Raw genomic sequence first — 23716 nt, 5'->3', positions numbered from 1 at the left:
CAGGGTTGTTGAGTACTACCAATACAGGTTCTGAAATTTCTGCCTGTCAAAACTCTCCCTCTCTCTGTATATAATTTTATATACATGATTAATAATCATTTGCTTTAATTGTACAAGATTTTATGAATGTCAAAAAAATCATCGCAAACATCAGTTTCAAATACATGGACATTTTTATTTCAGTCAGGCGAAATCAACTTCAATACCAAATAAATGTAAAAAAAATAATAATAATAGTACAACAAAGTACATCATTTTACAAATACTCATAATGGAGGTCAATGACATATCAGAATAATCACAAAAGAAATTTAAACATGTCACAGTCATAACAAAATAGAAAAAGTCAATACAATACATACGATGCATTAGTATCTGAATGTGAACTGTTAGCTATACCATATACATACAAAATTCTACTAGTTAAAAACTCCCAATACCAATGAAATATCAAGTAAGATACAGTATACAAAATGTAAAAAAAATACAAACCAAGAAAAAAAAAAAAGAAAAAAAAAATGAATTGTGAAGTGTGAGTGTGTGCATTCGTACGGGTGCAATTTGCATGCAAATCTGCCTCAGTGTGACAAATGATAAAAGCAGCTACAGTTGGTTTGTGTGTGACGGCTGGGAGCAGCTCATGGTCAGACTAATCAGTTTGACAGCAGGAGACGAGAATGGCCGGGGTTTATGAAAGATATCACCATCAAATTGTTCCTAAAATGCTGGCACAAGACCTATTCCAGAAAAAGGATGCACCATTAATGACACGAGTTTCATTTATTGGGCCTTACAGCAGGCTAAAATAGAGAACAGATACCACAGAAATTCCCTAATACTAAAATCTGATACTAACAGCAACAACTAACATCAGAAATCAAACTAAAGCAACTGGATTTTCTGACACAAAGGGAATGTTACAGTAAAATAAATTTTAGTTATGATCCCAAAATATTGGTAAAGTTGTACACTGCTTGGTAAAGGTGACTGATCTGTTGTATTGGCCATGTTTAGTTTGCAGTATCAGTGTCAGCCATGGAAATTAGGTTTTGGCGTATTGCTAAACAGGCAAGGCTGAAGATTATATATTTGTGCTATTAGCATAAATCAACTGATACTCTTCTTGGCAGCATTTTCTAAATATCTGAATGTCTTGCTTTATGTAGACGAAGAGTCTGTGTTACTGTTGAATCAAGCTCTAAAAGTAAGTTTTAAGGTTTGCACTCCCAAAAGACACTGTGGACCCTCTTTGTCCCACCGACTCACAATGAAACAAAGATGGCCTGACTGCTTGTGGGAACACTGGTGCTGAGCGGAGAGATGGGAAGAGGTGGTGACACGTCTGATTTGTGTGATGATGGACCTTGGCACCGACTGGCTCCCCACGGGGAAACCTCCTCGTTAGATAAATGTTCTAATAGATCAGACAGAAGTACACAGACAAATGCCACTACAAAAGTCCACTAGTAATAAGAACAGTAATAAGAACAATAATATCATCCCTCGACAACGGGATTCATTTTGAAAACCCATGTGTGTGATGCTGTTCTCCCCGTCCAGGGAGGAAAAATAGATCATTTGGCAGGAAAAACACAAACTGTCCTAGCAGTCCACACCGTGTCTCTGAGTGTGTCAGGGTGCACATAATTAGCAGTGATGCTGATCCATTTGCTCCCGGGAGCTCCCATGGAGACAGCGGTTGCTATGGTTACTGCATGCTCTCTGTCTCTTGATCTAAGGTGTGTAACAGTCCAGAGGAGTGACAGTGCTCTGTGTGTGTGTGTGTGTGAGTGTGAGTGTGTGTGTGTTTGAAAGCAAGCCTTGGGGCCTTGGCTGGCAGGTTGGTAGTGATGATCACATGATTGACTCTGTTCCCCATGTTGACTGATCTGGGGTCTGTTTTGGGAGGATCCCCCCTTTGATGCTGTAGATGCGAGCGGTGCTGCTGTGGCTGACCTGTCGTCTGGCTCTGCCACGTCCGGACAGAGCCCCGCAGCTCCGGAGTGGGAGGGGCTTTTGATGTGGTGCTCAGGGGTGGGGTGCCGTTGCCGAGGGGGCGGGGTTTGCCACTGTGAAGGTCACTCGGGGGCGGAGCTCTGGTTCTGCTGGTATATGGAGGCTTTCTCCTTCAGCAGAGCCAGGCACAGGTGGCAGCTCCAGCTCCCTGAAAAAACAAACACACACACAAAGAGGCAAGTTTGATTACTGTGTTTGATTAATCTGTGGGCGTCTAGAGGCAGACTGTAGTCAGTGAGCCACCCTTCTCTCCTCTCTACCTCTGCACTTGCAAACTCCACAATGTATAGGTTGTCTTATTGTGAAAAACACAAATGTTAAAAAGTTAGTGGAGTTTTCACACAGCCCCTGCCATCCATCTCCTATTCAGAAAGCACTACTGCTGCTCCATTTTTGATTACTCATGTCAGCATCAATCTGCTCTATCATTTTTGCTTTTTGATGCATACTTCTGAGAAAACGATTTTGATGGAAGTTATCAAGTCTTGTCTAACTTGGATTAGGGATATCTGCATGTTTACCATGCATTTATGTTTTGAGTCTGAGAGCTGCTTGCAAACCTCCAAATGTACCGTGTGACTGCAGAGAATCAATACTTGTTGGAATAGGAGGCACGTCGTCTTGTGACGAGCTTTCACCCTTCTGTATCAGGGTGACTAGAGAACAAGGCGACAAATCAGGCCAGGCCCGCTCACTGGGCGACAGGCCTTGCAGCAGCACTCAACCCTGCAGACAGCAACACTAGCTGGGGCCAACAACCACATGCACATGTCACTGAAGTGACAAGCCAGGGAGTCCTCAGTGTCAGCTTACCCTCAGGAGGCTCAGTCATCGGGGGACTGAGACAGTACATGTGGTAGCCTCGGTCGCAGTCATCACAGAACAGCAGCTGGTCCTGGGGAAAGGCAGCACAAAGGCATGAGGTGCAGTCTAGCAACTGGACTGGCAAGCCAAAGTGAAGCAGTACACAAAATCAGCAGCTCTGTTTCCAACTTTTGCCCGTATTTCAAGCACACTTTCAAAAATTCAGCAGAAGAAAATGCAAATCAGTATGCATTCCCATCAACCACATTATGCAAATAAATTTGAAAAGCAAAGCTGGGAAAACAAAACAGTCCCGGATATGAGATGGAGATGACCTCCTTGCTCTGAGAGGAGTTATCATTAAACGGAGTAGAAGCACTGGCCAAAGGGCGCTGCTACATCACAGTTCCTTCAAATTAAGTGTTTCCGTTAGCCTTTGTCACATTTTCTCTTTGTCAAAATGAGTTGTGGAAATGTTGTGTTTCTCCTCAGGCTTTTAAACCACCAATTCAAAATTAGCATAAAAGTAGGAGGATGGAAACCCCACTATTGCAAGGCTTGGATTCAAGTGCTGAATCCCCAAACTCATGGAGACAAGGAGTCATTCGTGCTAATTTAAGCTGACAGTGATTACACTGTCATCCAACATTTCAGTTTTTCAGAGGGAATTTCTTTTCCAACATATATCAGTTTCATTTGGGGGTGTTGTGCCTCCAACTGTGATTTGGACAGGCAGCTTGCTGTGAGGGCTGTAGCGCGTGCTGCTCATATTCCATGAGAGTAATTGCATTTCTCACAATGGGGGCACACAAACACAACACTGAAAAGATTCTTTCAAAGCAACAAAAGGTCTGTCGTTACCATCAGTGTTTTGGATGCAAAGTGAAACTATAGCTCATGTATTGGCCTAACAGATTATAAATACTTGATTTAGATTGAGAACTGTTGAAAATGAAACAAAAGTAAGCCAGGGGAGAAACGCTAGAGGTAAAAGAAAGGGTAAGGTGAAATGAAAATGATTACTTCCAAACACTGGCTGGAAATCAAGCTAAATTCCTTTTTCTTTTATTACTCCGTTATGGCACACCACTGCAACAACATGCGAAAAACACTGCGAGCCAAAGTGGCAGCAAATACAGGCACAGCACTCACGTCATTCTCTGAGGTGCCGCAGACATTGCAGCACTTGCACTCAATGCACTGCCAGCGGTAGGTCTTCACCGCAGCCATCATCACTGCTGTGAACTGCAGGCATGTCGGGTGGCCTGGGGGAAGGACAGACCACACAGTCAGAAAGAGGAACAGAGCCCAACTGAACACTGACTGAAGGTGTTTCAACTATGAAAGTGGCAGCAGTTTTGGCCATCCTATGATTAGGTAGGATTTGATTAGGCTATAAAAAGAAGAAAAGGTGATTGGCCTGTACCTGAGCGCCCGCAGTCTGAGCAGGATACCAGCTCTTCTGACTGGCCGGTCTTCTGGTTTAAAGAGGAGTCTCCCAGGCAGAAGTCACAGTAGTCGTTGGGCAGGGCCAGGCCGTTGGGACCCTTCTTAGGAGCTACGCAGGCCAAACGGTAAAAGAAAACATTCAATGCACACTTGGTACTGTTACTTTATCATGAAAATTGATTATTGAGCGATATCTGTTGAGTGGCATCTTTCAAATTAAACAACAAAATTTGAGTCAACTAATGCAGTCTTGTGCAGTTTAAAAATCAGACTATTGCCTTGCAAGTGCAGTTCTACGAACCTCTGCAATGCATTTCACCCAAATACACTACCTTGTTTCAGCTAGTTTGCTGAAAGCGCATACAGAATTACAGTCAAAACTAATGAAAGTGTGTCAGTTTGCTGGTTCAGTGCGTTTACTAGCACAGTGCAGCGTGCACCCAGGAAAACTGAAGCAATGCGATGGATTTGTTGAAAAACAATATTATGGATGATGTGCTGAATGGACGCCGAGGTTCCCAGCTGTGCATGCATTTCATAGTCAGCCAGGAACGCTGAGTCTCATTTCCCTTTGAACTTTTGTAGGGGAGGGCTCAAAATAATTTGGAAAATCAAAAACATGAAAAATGGAGGGAGAAAAAAAAAAGAATGAGAGAGACTGCCCTTGTACAAGTGCACACGCGCTAGTGTGCATGTAACCAAACCCCCTGCCCCTCTCTCGCTCTCTCTCTCGGCACTAGAGTGTGACTCACTCTTCTGCTCCTCAGGCTGGCGAGGAGTGGGTGGTGCCTCGATCTCCTCTCGGTCCTCGCCCTCCTCCTCGGCCAGGTGAGAGTGTGTGTAGTGGTAGCTCAGGCCTGGACGGTTCTTGTAGCGCTTCCCACAGACTGACACACACACACACGGTGATACAAAAGTGTTACAGTAACGGCGGCTAATAACTACGACTACCGTCCAAAAAGGCCCAAGGTGGAACCGGAAAACAGCGCCACTCATCGTCCCACAACCGGCTTTGTTTAAGTTTTTAGGGATTTTTTTTTTTTTTTTTTTTTTTAAAAAGGGGTAATATCATACCGCGGAGCTGAGCATCTGCGATGTGAGCTACGACCAGCAGGGAGTTACTGAGCTCACGTGGAGTGGTATTTAAAAAAAGAAAAAGAAAAAGAAAAAAAATCCAGCAACTTTTCCAATTTCTATGTTGTCAGGCTTCAGTTCCAGATGGGGTCTTTATGCATGCTTGGCGGCAGGTTTCCTTTTCACGGGCGCACACATTGTGCTCTTTCACGTAAAGGAAAAAAAAAATCAACTGCACAACTGCCACAACTCTTTCCGACATGCACGACAGGCACACCAGCGGACATCAGCAAGCGAAGCCTCTACTCACTGTCACAGGCATAAGGTTTGTCCCTCTCCTCCAGCGCTGCAGCAGCCGCCTCTGTTTTCTTCTTGCCATTCCTGTCACTGCGACCCTGGAAACCCACGGAGAACCAGTGACAGCTGAGATGGGTAATGCCACAGCAGCAATACCACACAGTTTACCATGGGCATTTGCCATGATTCCCTTCCACCCATTAACCAGCACTGAATGGTCTCAAACACAACAAAAACTGCCCCCCACTGATAAAAAAAAAAAAGTAAACAATGGTAATAAATCATCTAAGCAAACAATTCTGGTATTATTAGTCCCAGCAACAGAAGTAAAGATGAGCCTTTTCTGAACGACAATGTGCTGAAACTGACACTAGCAAATAAACCCTTCCTAGTTCAGCAATCAAACCACTATAAAAACCATCCTGAGGGAACTGGATTTAGATAATACTGCAACACGCCCACCCACCCACACACACACACACACACACACACACCCTGCTCTCCTGGGATCATGTGTGGGGATTTGATGTGACGCTCACCTTGGACTTGCTCTTGCCTCGTCTCTTGGGGGTCTCATCCTCAAAGTCCTCATCGTCCAGGTCGTCCAGGTAGTCGTCATGGTCCAGGACTCTCTGTGGGGCAGGGATTAGAGGACACAGAGGGATTGGACAAGGTCACCTTCGTCCCTAAAATGAGTCCCTGCTGTTTGTCTAGCATATATTTATGCACTGATCTGTCTTACTCTGCTTGTTGGGAAAAGTGAAGGATCAACTGAGAACTAATGTCAAATGTCTGTTTTGTAGAACTGCGATGAGGAAATGTATGTGGAGGGCCTTCATCTGGTTAATACATACTGATGTTACACCTCTCAAGTTCATCTGCTAAGCTGAAAACACCCCTATGAAAACCATGTGCGCATTCAAAAAGGAGCTGGATCATTAACTGAAATCCTTTCAGAGACACAAACGCTGTGCTCAAGCCTGCCTGGGGCGATGGCTCAGCGGGATCTGCCCTTTTGAGACACTGATTTAGTTACATTGTCTCTTGTCTCTGGATGCATTAATTGTACTGGTAGAAAACAAGGGAGTGGCTGGCCTGCCACAAGCCTGACCTTGCGGACCCGTCCAGATGAAGTGTGGGTGGATGCAGAAGCAGCAGCAGGCTCTGCTGCGGCCTGGTCGTCTTCAGGACCGCGGAGCTCTGACACACCGCTCCTCCTGTCCAGGGGTTCCCCCTTCAGCAGGGCCTCCAGGCTGCTGCCGTCCACCGCTCCCAACGTATCACGCTTCAGACCCAGCTCCAGATCCGCTGCACACACCAAGGGAGACCACACACACATAGTTAAAAGGGAAAAAATTTAAAAGAAAAACCAACACTTTGTAAGGTCAGCCACCAGAACTGAACAACACGTGCTTGGAGTGCTGGAAGCGCTTAATACTTTAACTTGAAATGAGAAACAAGTGCCCTCTAGTAATATCAAATAGTTTAGCTACCATTTCTATTGAGAACCTATGCAAGGCTGAACCACAATTAAGGGTAGATCAATAAGATCAGCAAAACCTTTGCCATGTTTGAAAGCAGACAAATGTCAGAAAAGGAAACAGAGTAAGAATTCATTCCCTTTTTAAAAAAAAAAAAAAATGTTCACTGCAATTTACCCTAATTTTACACTGCAACAAACAGACTGGATTCTGCAAATCATACAGAGGTACTCATATAACATATAATCAAAACCTCTCAATATTGTTAAAGGGATTCATGAATTTCACAGAGCAACTGACTTCACTTTTATTATCTGCATTATCACACTGATTTCGCAGTTCTGTTTTTTAATTGATCTATTTATTAGTTGATTTATGTGATTTCATCTGTTCGTTGATAGACTGATAATTTCATTTGCAAAGTACATAAAGGGTATTTCCCCTTCTTGTAAAATTAAATATCACTTGACGAATTGCCCAATAACCGTTAAGGTGACACTCAGGGTCGTCCACATGCTAGAGGGGCTACCTGCTTTGAGAGGGGGGAAAGCCAGGCGAGGATCCTCAGGGGGGTGGGAACGCCTTTTCTTCCTCCACCGTCGGGCTGGGTAGGTGTAGAGCTGCCCTGGAGCGACACCTGATGGCAAAAACATGAAATGGAAGGTTCAACAAGTTAGGTGTTCTGTTATGAACAGGAAATCTACAACCAATAATGATATTGAGATACTCAGTCAAATATGTCATGATATTTGATTTTGTCCACATTGTCCAGCACAATCATCAACAAATTAAATCCAAAACATTGTTTTGTTTTGGATTTAATGCAGCCCTGCTATTCATCCAGACCTGCGCTCCTGTGTCTCTTCTCCATCCAGATGTAGCAGTTGGACTGGGCCACACCGGTCTGAGAGTCCAGGAAAGGCATGAGGATGCTGCGCTCTGCACACAGGCGGGCATTGTAGCTGTGGCACTGCTCCATAGCATCTCTGTAATACTGCTCCCCCAGCCTGAAATGTGCAGGTTGGACACTGACACGTCAAATAGCAATCAGGAATAAACTGTTAATTGTCTATGTCTGGTAAATACTGCAAAGTTAACAATGTTTATAAGTAATAACAGTAAGTCAATTCTGACATGAACCCTAACCCCCCCACCCAGATTTAAAATGTCAACAATGTGTGTTCACATATAGTATGACGTCATGAATGTTTAGCTCTTACTGTAATTTTATTTTGTTGTATTACGTATACTTTGTAATTCTTGCTGCATACTATTATATGCTTATATTTCACTTTGCTGAAAGTGCATTCAGTCTGAATCTTTTACTTTTTGCAACAACAATAGCAACCGATTGACTGGTGTGTGTGTGTGTGTGTGTGTGTGTGTGTGTTTGTGTTTGTGAAACCAGAGTGTGTATACACTACACCACAGGTTTGAAAAAAAAAAATCAATGAAAAACAAAACAATACAAAAAAAGAAGAAAACAGAAGAAACATGAAACAGAAAACACATGAAACCGGCCTTGGTAAATGGATCATTTGGCAGGGCTCAAGTGGCAGTTCTGCCGCATTTTTATTTTTATTTATTTATTTTTTTTTACCTCCTGTCAAACAGAATTTAGGCTAGACATGAAATAGTCAATATTTTTCCACGGCTCCAAGCACTCAACAATATTATTAAGCACGCTTAGGATAAAAGAAAAACATCAGAGCCACAACACACGAGTGGCCTATCAGCTCCTCTTAATTAATGAGATATTAATGTGTGTTCTCGGCTTCATCCAACTACTCTGTCGTATTGTTAGACTTCAACAAATCAAAGCCCCAGATGATCTCAACAATTATTACGATCCGAATAAGCAAGTGTGATTTCTGAGACAATTAGCGCCACGGTGCTGATGGAGGGATCAGGAACAAAAGGTTGATTGTTAGCGAGCCCCACGTCTCAACAATGCGCCCGCCAAGCTGCCAGCCAACTGAGAAATGATGTCTCCACTTCATCTCTGAGCGGCCGACTGGCAACAATTGGTCAATACGGAGCATTATATCACCACCAAACAGCCCCGCTTGGCTGCCTTTCTAATTAGTAGTGGATGAAGACAATAAAGTCCAGCAGTGGGGCAGCCTCATTCATATGACTACAGCGAGCTAAGCTAGCTAGCTCACTAGATATCGTTATTCTCTGGGGACAAATATTATCTCCCACACTCCGGACGAGGCGCCGACTTTTTTTCAGCACTTGACGGTGTCGTGGAAAGTTGCCAATTTTACATTCGCACCGTCTGGGTATTGTATGCGTGTACTCTTTCAGTATAAAAAGGTAAACTTACACTTTCACAACACTATCGACGGCCGCCGCCATGTTTTCTTGATGCAGTTGTATGAAGTAGCACTGCGCCTGCGCACAAAAGCCCTCACGTTCCACAGTCACCTTTTCAGAATAAAAGGAGGACTTGGAGTACGACGAGTCGAGGCTACCATTCTCTCTCTCTCTCCTCTCTCTCTCTCTCTCTCTCTCTCTCTCTCTCTCTCTCTCTCTCTCTCTCTCTCTCTCTCTCCCCCTCCCTCTCTCTCTCTCTCCCTCCCTCTCTCTCTCTCTCTCTCTCTCTCTCCTCTCTCCCTCTCTCTCTCTCTCTCTCACACACACAATATTTAAAGAGCTTTATTGTCATGACAAGACAGTGCTTATATTGCCAATAACAGATACAAACAATAAAATAAGTAAATTATTGGCACAACATAAGTGATAACAGCAAAAAAAAAACCTTTCAAAAACCTAAAGCTACAAAAAAGAAAAACCTTTCGGGTGACAGATTATCAGTGCTACATATTAATAACTAATTTACTTGGACATGTTGGCAGTTAAGTGTTATTTGGTATCTCTCCTACAAGATATTTGAAGAAGATATAAGTTTCTCTCTTGGGATTGGAGAGCTTTGTGGTAGAAACTACTGGGGCTGCTTGTTTTCACGCGGTTGCTGAATCTAATAGCCCTTTTTTTAATTGAAATTTTAACGGGATATTGTCCCAGTTCTGCTCGGCATTATTTTGTGCATGTTTTTTGGAGGTGTTATATATTTTTGCAAAATTCAACATGGAGTTTCTCATTTGGGTGATTGTCCCAGGTATTAAATTTTACATGTGTCCTGAGCAGGCCCCATACCTCCCTACCATATAGAGCAATGGGTTCTGTGACTGATTTGAACATGTTTAACCAAATTTTTATTGGGGTGTTTATTTTGATTTTTAATTGCATAAAATGCCCTTCTGTATTGTCTCTCAGCTCATCCACAGCCATTTGAAAACTACCTGTTTGCCTAATATTGAGACCTAAATATGTGTAGCTTTTTGCATGTTCTAATTTAACTGTGTCTAGATGGAACTGATGGAATTTATATTTATAGAAATGATATTTTTCTTCTGGGAAAGAAGAGGCCCTGTCTCTCACTCTGTCTTTCTGTCTGTCTCCTTCTCTGTCTCTCTCTCAACATTGTGTGTGTATGCATCTCTGTGTGATGAATATTTGTACTTGGAATTATGTCTTGCACTTTTATTATGTGTGCATTAGTGGCGATAGTGATGGTTTGTTATTCACATCACGTGTGGTCCAAATTTGTACTTGAAATTTTAACATTTTCTTATACATTATTAGCTTTAAGAAAGGAAGGACCTTGTCACAGTGCATTGAGTTGGTAGACATTTTTAGTTGTCACTTTTCTGGTCTTTAACTCAAATCTAAAAATTAAAAAAAAAAAAAAATGTGCAAATAAGAATTTTCTCTCATAACTGTCTTAGGAAACACAATTTATATATATAGTGGTAAAAATAACTACACAAATAAATGAATGACTTGAACATCAAATTTGTGCCATTATGAATCATGTCCATCTTAGAAATAGAGAGAGAGAGAGAGTCAGGTTTCCCTAACAGTACTGAAAAATATTATAAGAAATTCTTGGCACTCTATAGCCATAGTATTTAATAAGTACACAAGGAATCAGATAACCGTGTTGAAACCAAGCCTAGACGCAGGTACAGAACCACAGTGTAGGAGGAGCACTTTTACTAGAAATGTCTTTGCTTGTGCACTTTGATATTTACAATTGTAAAATAAACCCTCTCAGTAAACACTGAGCAGCCTGCACAGACCGACATGAATCATAGTGTGTCATGTCTGTCCCTCCTTGTCTTCTGAATTCTTCCCTTGCATCTTTTTTCTCTTTACATCTGTCCTCATCTCAGCCATGATGCTGTATGCCATTTTGAATTGTGCAAAACGTAAATAAAGAAGTTTCAAATAAAAGTAAAGTATGTTGAAGGCTCCATGTTATATAGAAAATGTGCTCATTACCTCTTCATCTGTTTCTTTGAGGAAACACACTGGTTTAGACTAGTTTTATCCAAAAAGTCCCACTGAAATTAGAAATCTTGTTTAAGATCTTGTTTCGAAGGTGGGCATTGCCATAACAGCAGAAAAAAAACTGTGCATAAAAGTCAGCCAAATGCAATGATATACAAAATTACAGCTTAAATTATAAGTAAAATCAATACATTGTCATAACTGTAGACGGTGGTATGAAACTCAGTGTAGCCTATAAAAAGCTGGAAAAGTTTTAAAGGAATTTCTGCAAGAACGTCCATGAAGGTTTTGAAATCCCCATGTAACACTAAGTTGATTCAGTTTGAAATAAACTGATAAGGAATGCCCAGTAGAAGGAGTGTTGTGTTTGACAGCCCTTTTCCTCCAGCTCTGCAGAGACTCTGCACACGGGACAAACCAGGACAGACGCTCAGAACAAGTCTTGTCATAGCTGAAAGTAACTTCAAGACAAATATGATATGCAAATAAATACAGCATACAAATAGCTATGCAAATGGATATTTAGCCCTATAGTGGAAATGTGACCACAAACAGCAAGTCAGTTCTCTTGAGAACAAGCATGGGTGTCGCAACTGATAACCCTGCTGGTGTGGTGCATTATGGGGAAGTGCAAGTGCTGGGAGAAGGGAAGCTGAGGATAGTGATAGAGGAAATGTTATTAAGTTACCAATACTGTCAGGGTGAATGAAATGGGTAATGCGATAGGATTCCTCTTTGTGGGAGTGTGATTAATGTAGTTATGAATTTCATGTAAGAATATTAATTACATGTAGTGGTGTACTGTAAGTTACATGGCAATCCATCCACTACATTTGAAGGTATGTTGAATGGAGTCATATATTTAGCATGAGGGTGGTGCTAGAGGAGAGGTCATGAGGTCACCACAGTAGACAGGGTGCATGCTCTGGGGAGAATCTGTGTGCTTATCAGACTTCATCAATCCACCCAAAAGATTTTAAAACCTCAATTTGCTATTATGGCCTAATAGTGGCGCCAAAGGAAAGGTCATGGTGACAGCAAGGAGGCAGCAGGCTCTCTAAATGGAACAGAGTCTGAATTAATGTCAGTAGTAACACCTGTGTTTACCTGCTTGTTCATGTCAAAAGGGCCTGTTGACTGTGAACGTGTTTATCAAATGCCATGGAAATCTGCCCAATAGAATTTGACATTTGGTCCAAAGGTGGCAGAAGGTCACCAAAATCAACAGGAATCACCAAATACCATTGCAAATCACTTATTAGATTTCATGATATCGTATCATGATATCATATCATGATATCGCAAGTTGACATTTTGGCCTGAAGGTGGCGCCAGAGAAAAATCCAAACGGTCACCAAAATAAACAGGGAACATGCTCTTGGTGTCATGAATAAAGGGTGGTGCTTGAGCTTTGTTATCTCCAGCAGGTCAGTTGGTTGCTGACTGTTTGTGCACTGTGTAGCTAGCCAAGAGATGCAATGAGTCAGAAAAGGGCGGGAGAAAAAATCCTAAGGACCAGTACTTTGCTCTGAGTAACATCAACCAAATATATGTTAGCCTACTGGTGTTATACTGTGCAATGAATAAGCAGATGCTAAGTGATGCAGTTCAACTGGTTATTGTGAAAGAGGAATCTCTTACCTTGCCTCCACTCAAAATAGCAAAAAGCTGTATGGGCATGTATAATTCTGTCAAGGTATATTTTGCAGATAAATGCATGACAGCCAAGAAGCTGTTATTCAGAACAATTACTGGTACTGCCATTATGACAGGTTGGCACACCAGTTGTATTGCAAAATGTTGGTCAGGCCCAGACTAGTTTTTATGATGAGTGATAAAAATCATAACCTCTATTCAAGCAATGTCAAAACAGCACAGGAACTACAAAATGTTTCTTGAAAAACGGTCAGCTCATTATAGTCCAGTGGCTACGCGCAATATTTTGATGGAATCGTGCACTTTACGATACAAGCATGAAATTTGGCACACTGTTAGAGCATGCCCTAAGGATAATTTTTGGCTATTAGTCCGGTCATTTTATGAAAAAACCTAGGACAAATTTCAAGAGAAGCAAACTCAACTGATTTTGTATCCTCAGTATGTCCACCTTTTGGGTGTTATTTGGTATTATATGATCATATATAGGTGATTTTCAAAACTTTCCACCAGTGGGATTCCTTGGGACTTTTTTTCCCTCACTCAGGACAAACTGAGGATACAAAATCAGTTGAGTTTGCTTCTCTTGCAATTTGTCCTAGGTTGACCCCAATTTCGGCCTAAAATTACTGGACTATATAGGGCCATTGCAGATTTGTCCCGTGGTAACCGTGGCAACCATTTTTCAAAATGGCTGCCACCTGCTGTGATTTTACCTGTAACTCAGGTTCTAGACTACCTTGATCCTGGTGGCTAATCCTACATTTTCATGGATGAGGAATACAGTGGTACTATTTACAACATGCTATTACCTAACTACATATTTACGGCATCCAGTTAATTAAATAATGGTAAAAACCATCAAAATGTATTTCGATAGAGTTTACTGTACATGTTTTCTTAGATGTTGACAGCTATACCATGAAGTGCATGTGTGTTATGGCAATGGCATTTAGCCTAAAGGCATTTTTAATAAAGCCAAAGAGGAAGGAAAGTGTTACAACGCAAAGTTGCGTATGATGACACAGTCCACCACAGTACCAAAGGGCAGTGCACTGAAGTGCTGCCTTGGCACGTTTGCATCTTCCATAGCACCCCTTTTTGCAACCACAGCGGAGGAGGTTGCGACATGCCAGACTTCCTTCTGGTAGTGTGGTCCAGTGAACTTCCCATCCACCTGCCAGAATCAGAATCAGCTTTGTTGTCACATGACACATTTTACAGGTGTAAAAAAGTGGGTTAAATTATTCATTCATTCTGTGTCCTTTCTCTTCCACCCCCAGTCACCTGGGGAGGGGAGTTCAGGAACTGCAACCATGGCCTGTCCCCAGTAGTGACCAGCTTGGTAGGCTGCCCTCTTTGTATGTAGTGCTGCTTGTGTTTGGGGGTGGAGGGGGTGGAGTGGGGGATGCGGGGGTGGGGGGTGGAGGGTGGGGGGTTTGGCAGGGCATGTTTCAGCATGTTTCAGCCTTCAGCATTTCTGGTTAACCACACAATACCCAACAAAATTTCCCATCAAGAGAAAAAAACTCCCTCTAATTGGCTGGCCTCCAGTCCAAGATAAATCCAAGTCTCAACAAAAAAAATATCATCCCTGAAGAATAACTGTTCCTTGTTCTCAAGGCTCTACATTGCATCACAGACACGTGATGGAAATCTGGATGAATTCTTTGAGCATGAAAACCAGGCATGTCCACCAGCACTGTCACAAATGGGCAAGCTGAGAACCGGTACCAAGTCGGACTTGGTGGGCTGTTTGAGGGACCTGGCTCCTTCACATGAAAATGCATCCATTTTCACTGTAGGCTAGAGCCTAATTTTCATTTTAATCTTTAGCGAAATCTCTTTTTTCACACTGTGGTGAGGTGATTGAGCAGAGGGTGAATGTTGCAGGGCTTCCTCTCTTTGCTAGACCTCACTTTTTGATGTAACAGGAACATTAAAGCAGCTGAACCTCCAGCAACAAGGAAAAGGCAAAATTAAATGTGACACGATCGCCATGAAGAAAGTAAAGTAAAAATGGGTCTATACCTGCAGTAGGTGAAGGGCAGAAGATTATTCCCAGAAAGCAAAAATGCATTGAATCAACATTGAGATATGGTCATGGCTTAAGATTGAATCAACGTTGATGTCAGACGTTGAAAATAACATTGAAAGCACTCGTTATGATCAACATTGAAATAATGTTGAATTTTCAATCAGTCTCAACATTAATTCAATATTTATCCAACTACATTATGTTCAACATTGAAATAATGTAGAATTCTCAATCAATCCAAACATTGAATCAATATTGATTCATCTATAAATGCACTGAAATTACATTGATTATTGATTATTAAAGGACCATTACATCACTTTTCAACCTTTATCTGTAGGTTTTAAATACGCCTCATTCAAGCCCAAAATAATCACTTTACTCTTCATTCATTCATTCATCTGATAAACCGCTTATCCTCACTCGACCCTATCACTAGGGTCGCTGGAGCCAATCCCAGCGCTCATAGGGCGAAGGCAGTGAAACACCCTGGACAGGTCACCAGTCCATCGCAGGGCAGACAGACAAACACTGACATTCACACACACAGTCACACCTAGGGGCAATTTAGCTTCTCCAATTCACCTGACCTGCATGTCTTTGGACGGTGGGAGGAAACCGGAGTGCACGGAGGAAACCCACGCAGAGGGAGAACATGCAAACTCCACACAGAAAGGACCTTGGGTGGGAATCGAACCCAGGACCTTCTCACTGTGAGGCGACAGTGCTAGCCACTGCACCACCGTGCTGCCCCACTTTACTCTTTTGGGTCTCCTGCAGTCTCAGGAGAGAGCAGGTCTCGCGAGCTTCCCACGGCACGCCTACCCCTGCGGGGGTGGGGGGGCGGGGGCACAGATGCACAGCATACCATACATTGAAACAATGTCTATTTAATGTTGACATTTCAACATTGAAAAAACAGCATCTATACAATGCTGATTCAACAACATTTTTTCAAATGTTGAAATGGTAGCTGTAATTAAACATTGAATCAACATAGATTTATCAACCTCAACCAAAAATAACCAATTTGACCAAAATTCAACGTTGAATCACTGTATTTTGCTATCTGGGTTGTATTTCCCTTTTGTTCAAACAATACTGCAAAGGAAATGGATGATATGACGACTGAATTGTCGACTCGGGTGTAATTCACAGGTGTGTGGGACCAGGCCAGCAGAGGAATGACACTGCTGCTGAGATGGACTGGAATTTGATAACCTGTTTCATGTCTCTGAGCAAGTTCACGTCAAGTCAAGTAACTTTATTGTCCCAAAAAGGGAAACTTGTTTTGCAGGCAGGGGGAAAACCATTTAAAACAACACAGAAACACAGAATTTATAAAGCAAACAAAATATCGTACAGTATACACAGAAAAAAGACCACCATAGGGTCATGATAAGACAGTTCAGAGTGCTATGTGCATCACTTGTTGGCATTTATGAGAGTTATTGCATGATGAATAAAGGAATTTCTGCTCCTATTGCACTTTGCCTGGGGCACTCAAGTCTACAACCAGAGGGGAGGACTTCAAATTCCTGGTGAAGGGGGTGGCTAGCAAAGGCCATTATGTCCCTAGCTTTGTGCAGGACCTGCTGGTCATATAAACCTGTTAAAGAGGCCTGAGGAACGCCCAGCACCTTGCTAGCCGCTATTCATGTTGTCCCTGTTCCTGACGTTCAGATTGCCGAACGAGGCCATTAGGGAAAAAGTCAGGACGGATTCAATAAAAGATTTGTAAAACAGTGACATCATTTTCCGGTCAACATTAAAAGAATTTAGCTTTCTCAGTAAGTATAACCGTTGCCGGCCCTTACTGCATACTGCATCAGAATTGCCATGAAAATTTAGGTCCTTGTCTATGACTGTCCCGAGCTATTTGTAATGATCAACAATTTCAATGCCATCTCCCTTGGTCACTGTCTGCAATAAAGGGTCAGAAACTCTCCCTCTAAAATCAATAGCCATGTCTTTGGTCTTAGATGTGTTTAACTGGTGAAAAGCCTCGTCACACCATTTTATGAACTCATCCATCACTGGTCCATGCTCACATTCATCATTATGAAGTAAGCTAATGATTAACAGTGTCATCCGCGAACTTCAAAATGTGACTTCTACAATCATTGCTATAAAGAATGTAAAGCAGAGGGGACAAGACACAGCCCTGAGGAGAGCCAGTGGAGGATGAGCGCTGCTCTGACAGGAAGCCATTTACCGTAACTCTCTGAGACCTACATGTTAAAAAAGCAACAATCCAGCTCACAAAATGTACGTCAAAATGAAAATGACAAAGCAGCTTCCTAGCTAAAACCAGTGGCTGGATAAATTACCGTTTTTTTCGATTGCTTACACACTAAGAACATACGCTTGAACCAATGTGACAGAACTTTAACTCATTGGAACTAAACCTTAAACACTTACTTAGAAAACTGAACACCAACCAGTCAGGGCCTAAGCTCTACAAACAGGCCCCAGGTCAGCCATGTTGAGTACTTTGTGTGGAGGTGGTCAGAGAAAGAGACACAGGAAGACATTGTATGCGATGTGGATGAGATTTTGTGGCCATGCGTAGTTTGACTTTGTTACAGTTTTTTTCAATTGCTTACACACAAAACATTTATATATCACACTATTTCTAAACTCTTTCACTCAAACCTCACAACTTCACCTCAAATCTGCAAAACCATAAACTAATTCTCAGCCTTGACACAGTTTTCAATTTAGCTATTCACTTTTTGCAAATCAATACACACAATTCTCTAGCTAACACACAAAAATCTATCAGGAAGTAACTTGATTTCCCATTTCAAACACAACCAATCAAAATGCCACACTTATTCATCAGTGCCTCAGACTCTGTCCTCACATGTGTAAACAGTAATTGCTTTACTGAACACCAACCAATCACTCCTTGACATAGGCCTATAAAACTATCTGTCTTGAACAATGGATAACAATGCAGAGAGCCAGGGGAGTCAGACGAAGACGCAGAGGACGACGAGTCCAGGTTCGTGGAGGACGCTTTGGAATAGTGATGGGTCGTTTGCGAACGGACCAGCTCCTGACTGGGAGCTGTGTTTTTTTTTTGTTTTTTTTTCCAGGAGCCAAATTTTTTTTTTCTGCGAAAACCGCACGTGAATGCTGCATCCACAACAGCAACTGATTTATTCAGAAAATTAAATATTTTTGGTTCCATTATTGCTTTAGTTGACTTCTATTTGCATGCTACTGTATTTTCACTCTTATATGGCAATATATCAAGAAAATCCATAGAAACAAAAGAGCTTTAGATTTAGAGCAACAGTGTGTAAATGATATACACAAGTATGTGACACAATGGGAGATGTGTTTGTGATGTGAGACAAATGCTTGCTTTTGAGATGTGTTTACAATATTTTGAATACTGTGTTTCATTTTGCAGTAGATAGGGCGCATTTTGCATTTTGTGTGAGCAGTAGTTGGATTTGTGTGTAAAGTTTTGAGAAGAAGACACAGAGCTTTGAAAATGTGTGTAAGCAATTGAAAAAAACTGTAAATTGTTTTATTTTTGATTTACATATTATGCATGTATGTTTATTTATGTTTGTCAACTCAGAAACCCTGGTTTCAAAACAGTAAATACATAGGCCTAATGAGAGGCTCTCTGCCCAAAATAACACATTTTGTTTGAAAAAGGCTCTTACCATGACAAAACATTTCAAACATGCAGCAAAAGCAGTATTTTGTCACCGCCCAATACAACTAATCCAGCCGCTCACTCACTTCATACTCAACACCAAAAAGCAACATACCCTTTTCAGTCTGAGCAGGTTCAACCTTACTTTTTCCTGTGCGTATTGCAGTCATATTTTTTGACCATTTCCATAGTTATATATTGTAAAGCAAGTAGCAAAAGCCAATATTTCCCTCAAACAGCTGAACTTCTGCCCAAATGAGTAGATTCCTTCAATCAGCTCTACTGTACTGTAACACAGCTGACAGCAGAATACAAAATACAGCTATCAGTTTGAACAAGGTTCTCCTGTGTGCTGCACATTCAAATGTCAACTTACAGTAAAGAATTGCATCCAAACTCAGAAAGACTTTGAAGTGAAATTTTACTGTATTGATGGCAAAAACTGATATACTGTAATTCACATACGAGTCAATATCAGTATAGAGTGCCCAATGTCACACAAAAAAAGATGAGATTTTCCACTGAACTCCATATCCATTGTATAAAGTAGACCTTAAGCTGTTAGAAATGCATGTTGGTCAAGCTCCTGCACCTTTTATAAATTGACTGCAAGCATAGAAAGTACAAGCGAATTGCAAATGTGTCCACCCTGTCATGGGACAATTTCTAAATAGAGTAAATATGTTCTAATCATATATTGATTACAAAATGTACATTTTCAGAAAGGTATTTGGTCCCTCGTTCAGGAATATATTTTAGTTTCTGGAAAACATCTCTCAAAAATACAAAAATTATGGAAAAATATGTTTGTATATGTAAAATCTGTGAAAGTTGTACTTTCTTTTCTGAATAAACTCTATAAATAAAGGTATCTGGTCCAACTTTGAAATAATACTGTTTGGCCCTAATCTCTTCAGAGCAAAATCACACAAAAGGTTTTGATAACTTGTGAAAATAATTATTTATTCACATAAAACATGAACATGATGGGGTGGACAATGACATGACGGGGTGGACCTTGGCATGACAGGGTGGACAATAGTGAAGTGCCTCATATATATTTAAAGGAAACAATGTTATGGTTTTGTCAGCAAATGATTTTTGTCAAAACATGACTTTTTTCACCTACTGTATTTTGAATTGTGCACAGGTAGGCTACATTTGGAAATGACACTCAACAACAGCAAAAATAAATGAATAAAACCTTCGACTAGATGAACAAACAAGATTGATATAAACAAAACAAAAACCCTTGGTCCCTAAATGTAGGCCTACCACAAAAAGTATAAACATAGGTATCCTTTCAAATGGTTTCTTTCTCTGCATATGTTTTGTCCTCCACTTGACTTCTGGAACACTGAAAAACTTATAAAACTGTTATAAAACTAGACTTGATGACGGGGTGGACAATGACAGGGAGGACGTTTTTGGCTGAAGTTTGCATTTAATGAGCACATGGTGGGCCATTAGCGAGCAACATGTATCAGTTAGGAAGGTGACTGTGTATACTTTAACAAACATATTTTGAATTTCTGAAAAGCATTTATATAGATTCATTTTTTGCAATGACAGGGTGGACACATTAAGATTGAACACATTCAAGTTCAATCATAAAATGATGAAAATGTCAAAATATAAATGTTGATATGTACTCTCTCTGCAGGAGCTATTCTTCACTCCATTTGTAAAAGACAAAGCAGTGGTAGTGATGTCGCTGTTTACAGCAGGTGGTTTCTTTTAGTGGCAGTAACCACCTAATGACGGGGTGGACAGCAAATCCAGGGACACATGCAAAACGTTTATTATTATTATGAAATTAGACCATAAATGATCCAATTGACTCATTTTATTCAAGTACTTGATGAGAGCAACAAGAGCACGTAAAAGGTTTGTACATTGTATATCATTTATCTACTTATTACACTCAGTGAAGTTAGTAGAGAGGAGTTTGGGACATGGCAAAATCACCCTTTTAAAGATGTATCTCTGTACCAATGTGCGTTTAAATGTTTGGCCATTTATAATAAACCCTCAAAGTTTTGTTATTTTTCAAATTTTTCATGAAAAGTGAGTGATTTCTGCCCGGGACACCAAATGGTACCCTATATTGATATTGACTCATACAGTATTACACACAAAAAAAAAAAACCTCAAAGGAGTTGAAAAAAATACAGAATACAATTTATAGGCCCCTTTTTTGTAGGTGCATACTAATTGATTGGTGAATGGTGATTTATGGAAAGGGTAGTGATGCAGGTGCGCTAGTGATTTCACAGTGATGCAGGTGCAAAAGAGTGTGAAAAATGTGTGAATCCAATGAAAAGGTATGAACACATTTGCAAAAGAAAACTTCTGCTGTGGTTTGGAGGTGAAGATGACGACAAAGTGGACCCCAGCTCCATTATACTGAAAAAAGTGATTGAAAAAAACTGTACTGTACTGTAAAGTACAGTATACTCTATACTCTATTTTTATTTTTTGGTTATTTTGGAAACAGTTGTTACTGTGAAAAAGGTGCTTGATTTCTATTTTGAGCTCTGCTGAATTCTTTTTGAAGAAATAAATGAAAAGCAGTAAAAAAAAAAAAAATGCAGTGTTTTGTGTTGAGTATGTTATTGTATGGCTGCTGATGTGAAAGTGTGTTCATATGATGGAAATGTGTATCCTTTTGTCATCAGAGTTACATTTTGACAAAGGATTTTTAAGTTTTGATGACTGAGTTTCAGTTTATCATAAATGTGAATGGTTTATTTCCAGGTGTTGTGTCTTATTTGAGTTTTGGCACAGTGAACAAAGCCTTTGCAAAATGAGTTCAAGCAATCAAAAAAAAAAAAAAAAGAAAACATCCCAAATATGTAGCAGAACACGTTCGCTGTTCTGTGAAGCAAGTTGATTCCTGTGCAAGTTTCATTATTAACCTTTTTATGGAGCTTTGGTGTTATTGACATGTACAAGTAACCAGCCTGTTCAGTCTCAGTGCTGCAACGCTGGAGCTGGACATGTTCAGTTCCCTGAGTGACACTGAGCTGAGAGCAGATGAATGAACGGAAATTTCTGGAAGCTGGTGGACCCAGAGAAATTCAACCTGCCACAATAAAACTGTCCTGCTTAGTTGGGTCAACATATGTCAGTGAATCAGCATTTTATAAATTTAGGATAAGACTACATTATGAGCAGTCAGTTTGCTGGTATATTTCCTGCACAGTACTCTGGAGGGTGATTATGCAGTGCCTCGTGTCACATTAGCTGAGTCAGGAAAAAGACATCAATACAACCAGAAAAGGAAAAAAACTTAAACTTCACCTAGCCCTGGGTGGTACAGTGTGCACCACATATCAAGGCTACATCATTACCACATCAGCCAAGGTCTAATTCTAGACCAGCATGCCATCCCCTCTGTCTTCTCAGCATTTCAAGTCTCTCTCTACTGTCACTACTGAAATGCAAAAAAAAAAAAAAAAAAAAAAAGCCTGCAGTAGCTATGATGCTTTAGTCTGGCTTACTGCAGCTACAGAAAAGCATGTGAATTCCTGTTCCCAAGGGAGCATTTCTGGATGTGCGTACTGGCAATCCAGGATCTGAACATGACGTACTTGTTCTTCACAGATCGTCCATGTACCAACATGGCGCCCCAGCTTCTTGAGGGCCCTGGAGATCCGGCCCCTGTGTGGCCCCCTGTGGGTGATTGGTGCCTGCTGTGTCCTCCACAACATTTGTGTGTCAGCATTCTGGATGAGCAGGAGGAGGAGGAAGAGGAGGAGGAGGAAGGCACTTAGGAAGGCACTTTGCTGAAATTTCCAAATTTCCAGCTGAAAGAAACTAGTTTAAAGTTTATGCTCTTGTCCTTTCAGACTTCACTGGTAAAGATCGAGTTAAATGAGCTGCTCTTTACTGAGTAGATTAAGTAGATTTTTACAATAGTACTTCTGCTTAAGTAATATGTCATCACAGTAACAGTACTTGTACTCGAGTGGCATTTCTCTTTCCACCACTGAAAGATGTGTAGTGTCTTTCTGTTGTAGTCTTATTGTTGTTCTTGTTAATTTATGTTTAAATGCATGACTATGAATAACTGTATATAATTAAAAACTAAACTATAAATAAAATATAGGGCTTTTTTGCTGTGTTGTAGGCTGGCTACATATACACATTGCTTTCAAGAATTGCCTGGGTTGAATTTCAAAGTGAACAATATTTACTGACATTTCATTTAACTTCAGTTTATTCCCATGTGTCTCAGAGAGGGATAGATATTGCTCTTCTTGTGCTGTGGCTGCCCATTCCCTCTCCTCTTCTCCTCCCTCTCTGGCTGCTCTCTCCGGAAGCTGCACAGCCTTTTTGAGTTCACTCAAGTTGAGTTTTCCACTGGAGATAAACTTGAGAAAGGTTGTGCAACTGGTTGCCGTTGTTTTATTTTGTTTATTTCCCACAGTGCATCACAGTGAGTTATTAGTCTTGGCATGAAGCTGAGGGCGTTTACCCTTTCTCAGCCTTATCTTTAACACTGGTAAACAAAATGGTGTATTCTCATATTTGAAACTGCATTAACAGTAGCCTAACTGGAACACCGGGCTGCATAACATGGCTGTTTTTCTATTTGGAAAACAACATGTTATGAACTGAATTGTCAGAATGTCACAATAAAAAATAAATAGTTAAAAGTATAATATATGCGGAAATATAAAGATGAATAAATTAATTACTCTATTATATTCCCCTATCTATAGAGAAATACATATGGAAATACATACAAAAGTATATATAGAAATAAATAAATATGGACACAAAAATAGGCCTACATTTTGCAAAAGAATGGAAATGAATAAAGAAAATATATGGGAATAAATGAACCAATAAAACTGAATA

The 23716-nt window shown here is 40.8% G+C and overlaps 1 protein-coding gene across 2 annotated transcripts; it reads right to left on the bottom strand.

Annotated features, from left to right (window-relative positions):
- Positions 1 to 160: 160 nt before the first annotated feature.
- On the bottom strand, positions 161 to 9527 carry LOC115366796 (zinc finger protein ubi-d4-like). 2 transcript variants are annotated; one of them, XM_030062428.1, is made up of 11 exons: positions 9451 to 9527; positions 7968 to 8128; positions 7651 to 7758; positions 6752 to 6948; positions 6180 to 6272; positions 5654 to 5738; positions 5022 to 5156; positions 4247 to 4378; positions 3973 to 4085; positions 2830 to 2911; positions 161 to 2164 (listed from the first exon to the last, which is right to left on the bottom strand). In XM_030062428.1, the coding sequence occupies exons 1-11, from the start codon at positions 9480 to 9482 to the stop codon at positions 2079 to 2081; spliced, it is 1224 nt and encodes a 407-aa protein (XP_029918288.1). In that variant the 5' UTR covers positions 9483 to 9527; the 3' UTR covers positions 161 to 2078. The 2 variants fall into 2 exon arrangements, with proteins under 2 accessions (XP_029918288.1, XP_029918289.1); XM_030062429.1 differs by lacking the exon at positions 5022 to 5156.
- Positions 9528 to 23716: the final 14189 nt, after the last annotated feature.

The sequence above is a fragment of the Myripristis murdjan genome, chromosome 10 (assembly GCF_902150065.1).
Source record: "Myripristis murdjan chromosome 10, fMyrMur1.1, whole genome shotgun sequence".
Taxonomy (NCBI): domain Eukaryota; kingdom Metazoa; phylum Chordata; class Actinopteri; order Holocentriformes; family Holocentridae; genus Myripristis; species Myripristis murdjan.
Note: the sequence above shows the minus strand (reverse complement) of the source record. Positions and strands in the feature narration are given on the sequence as shown.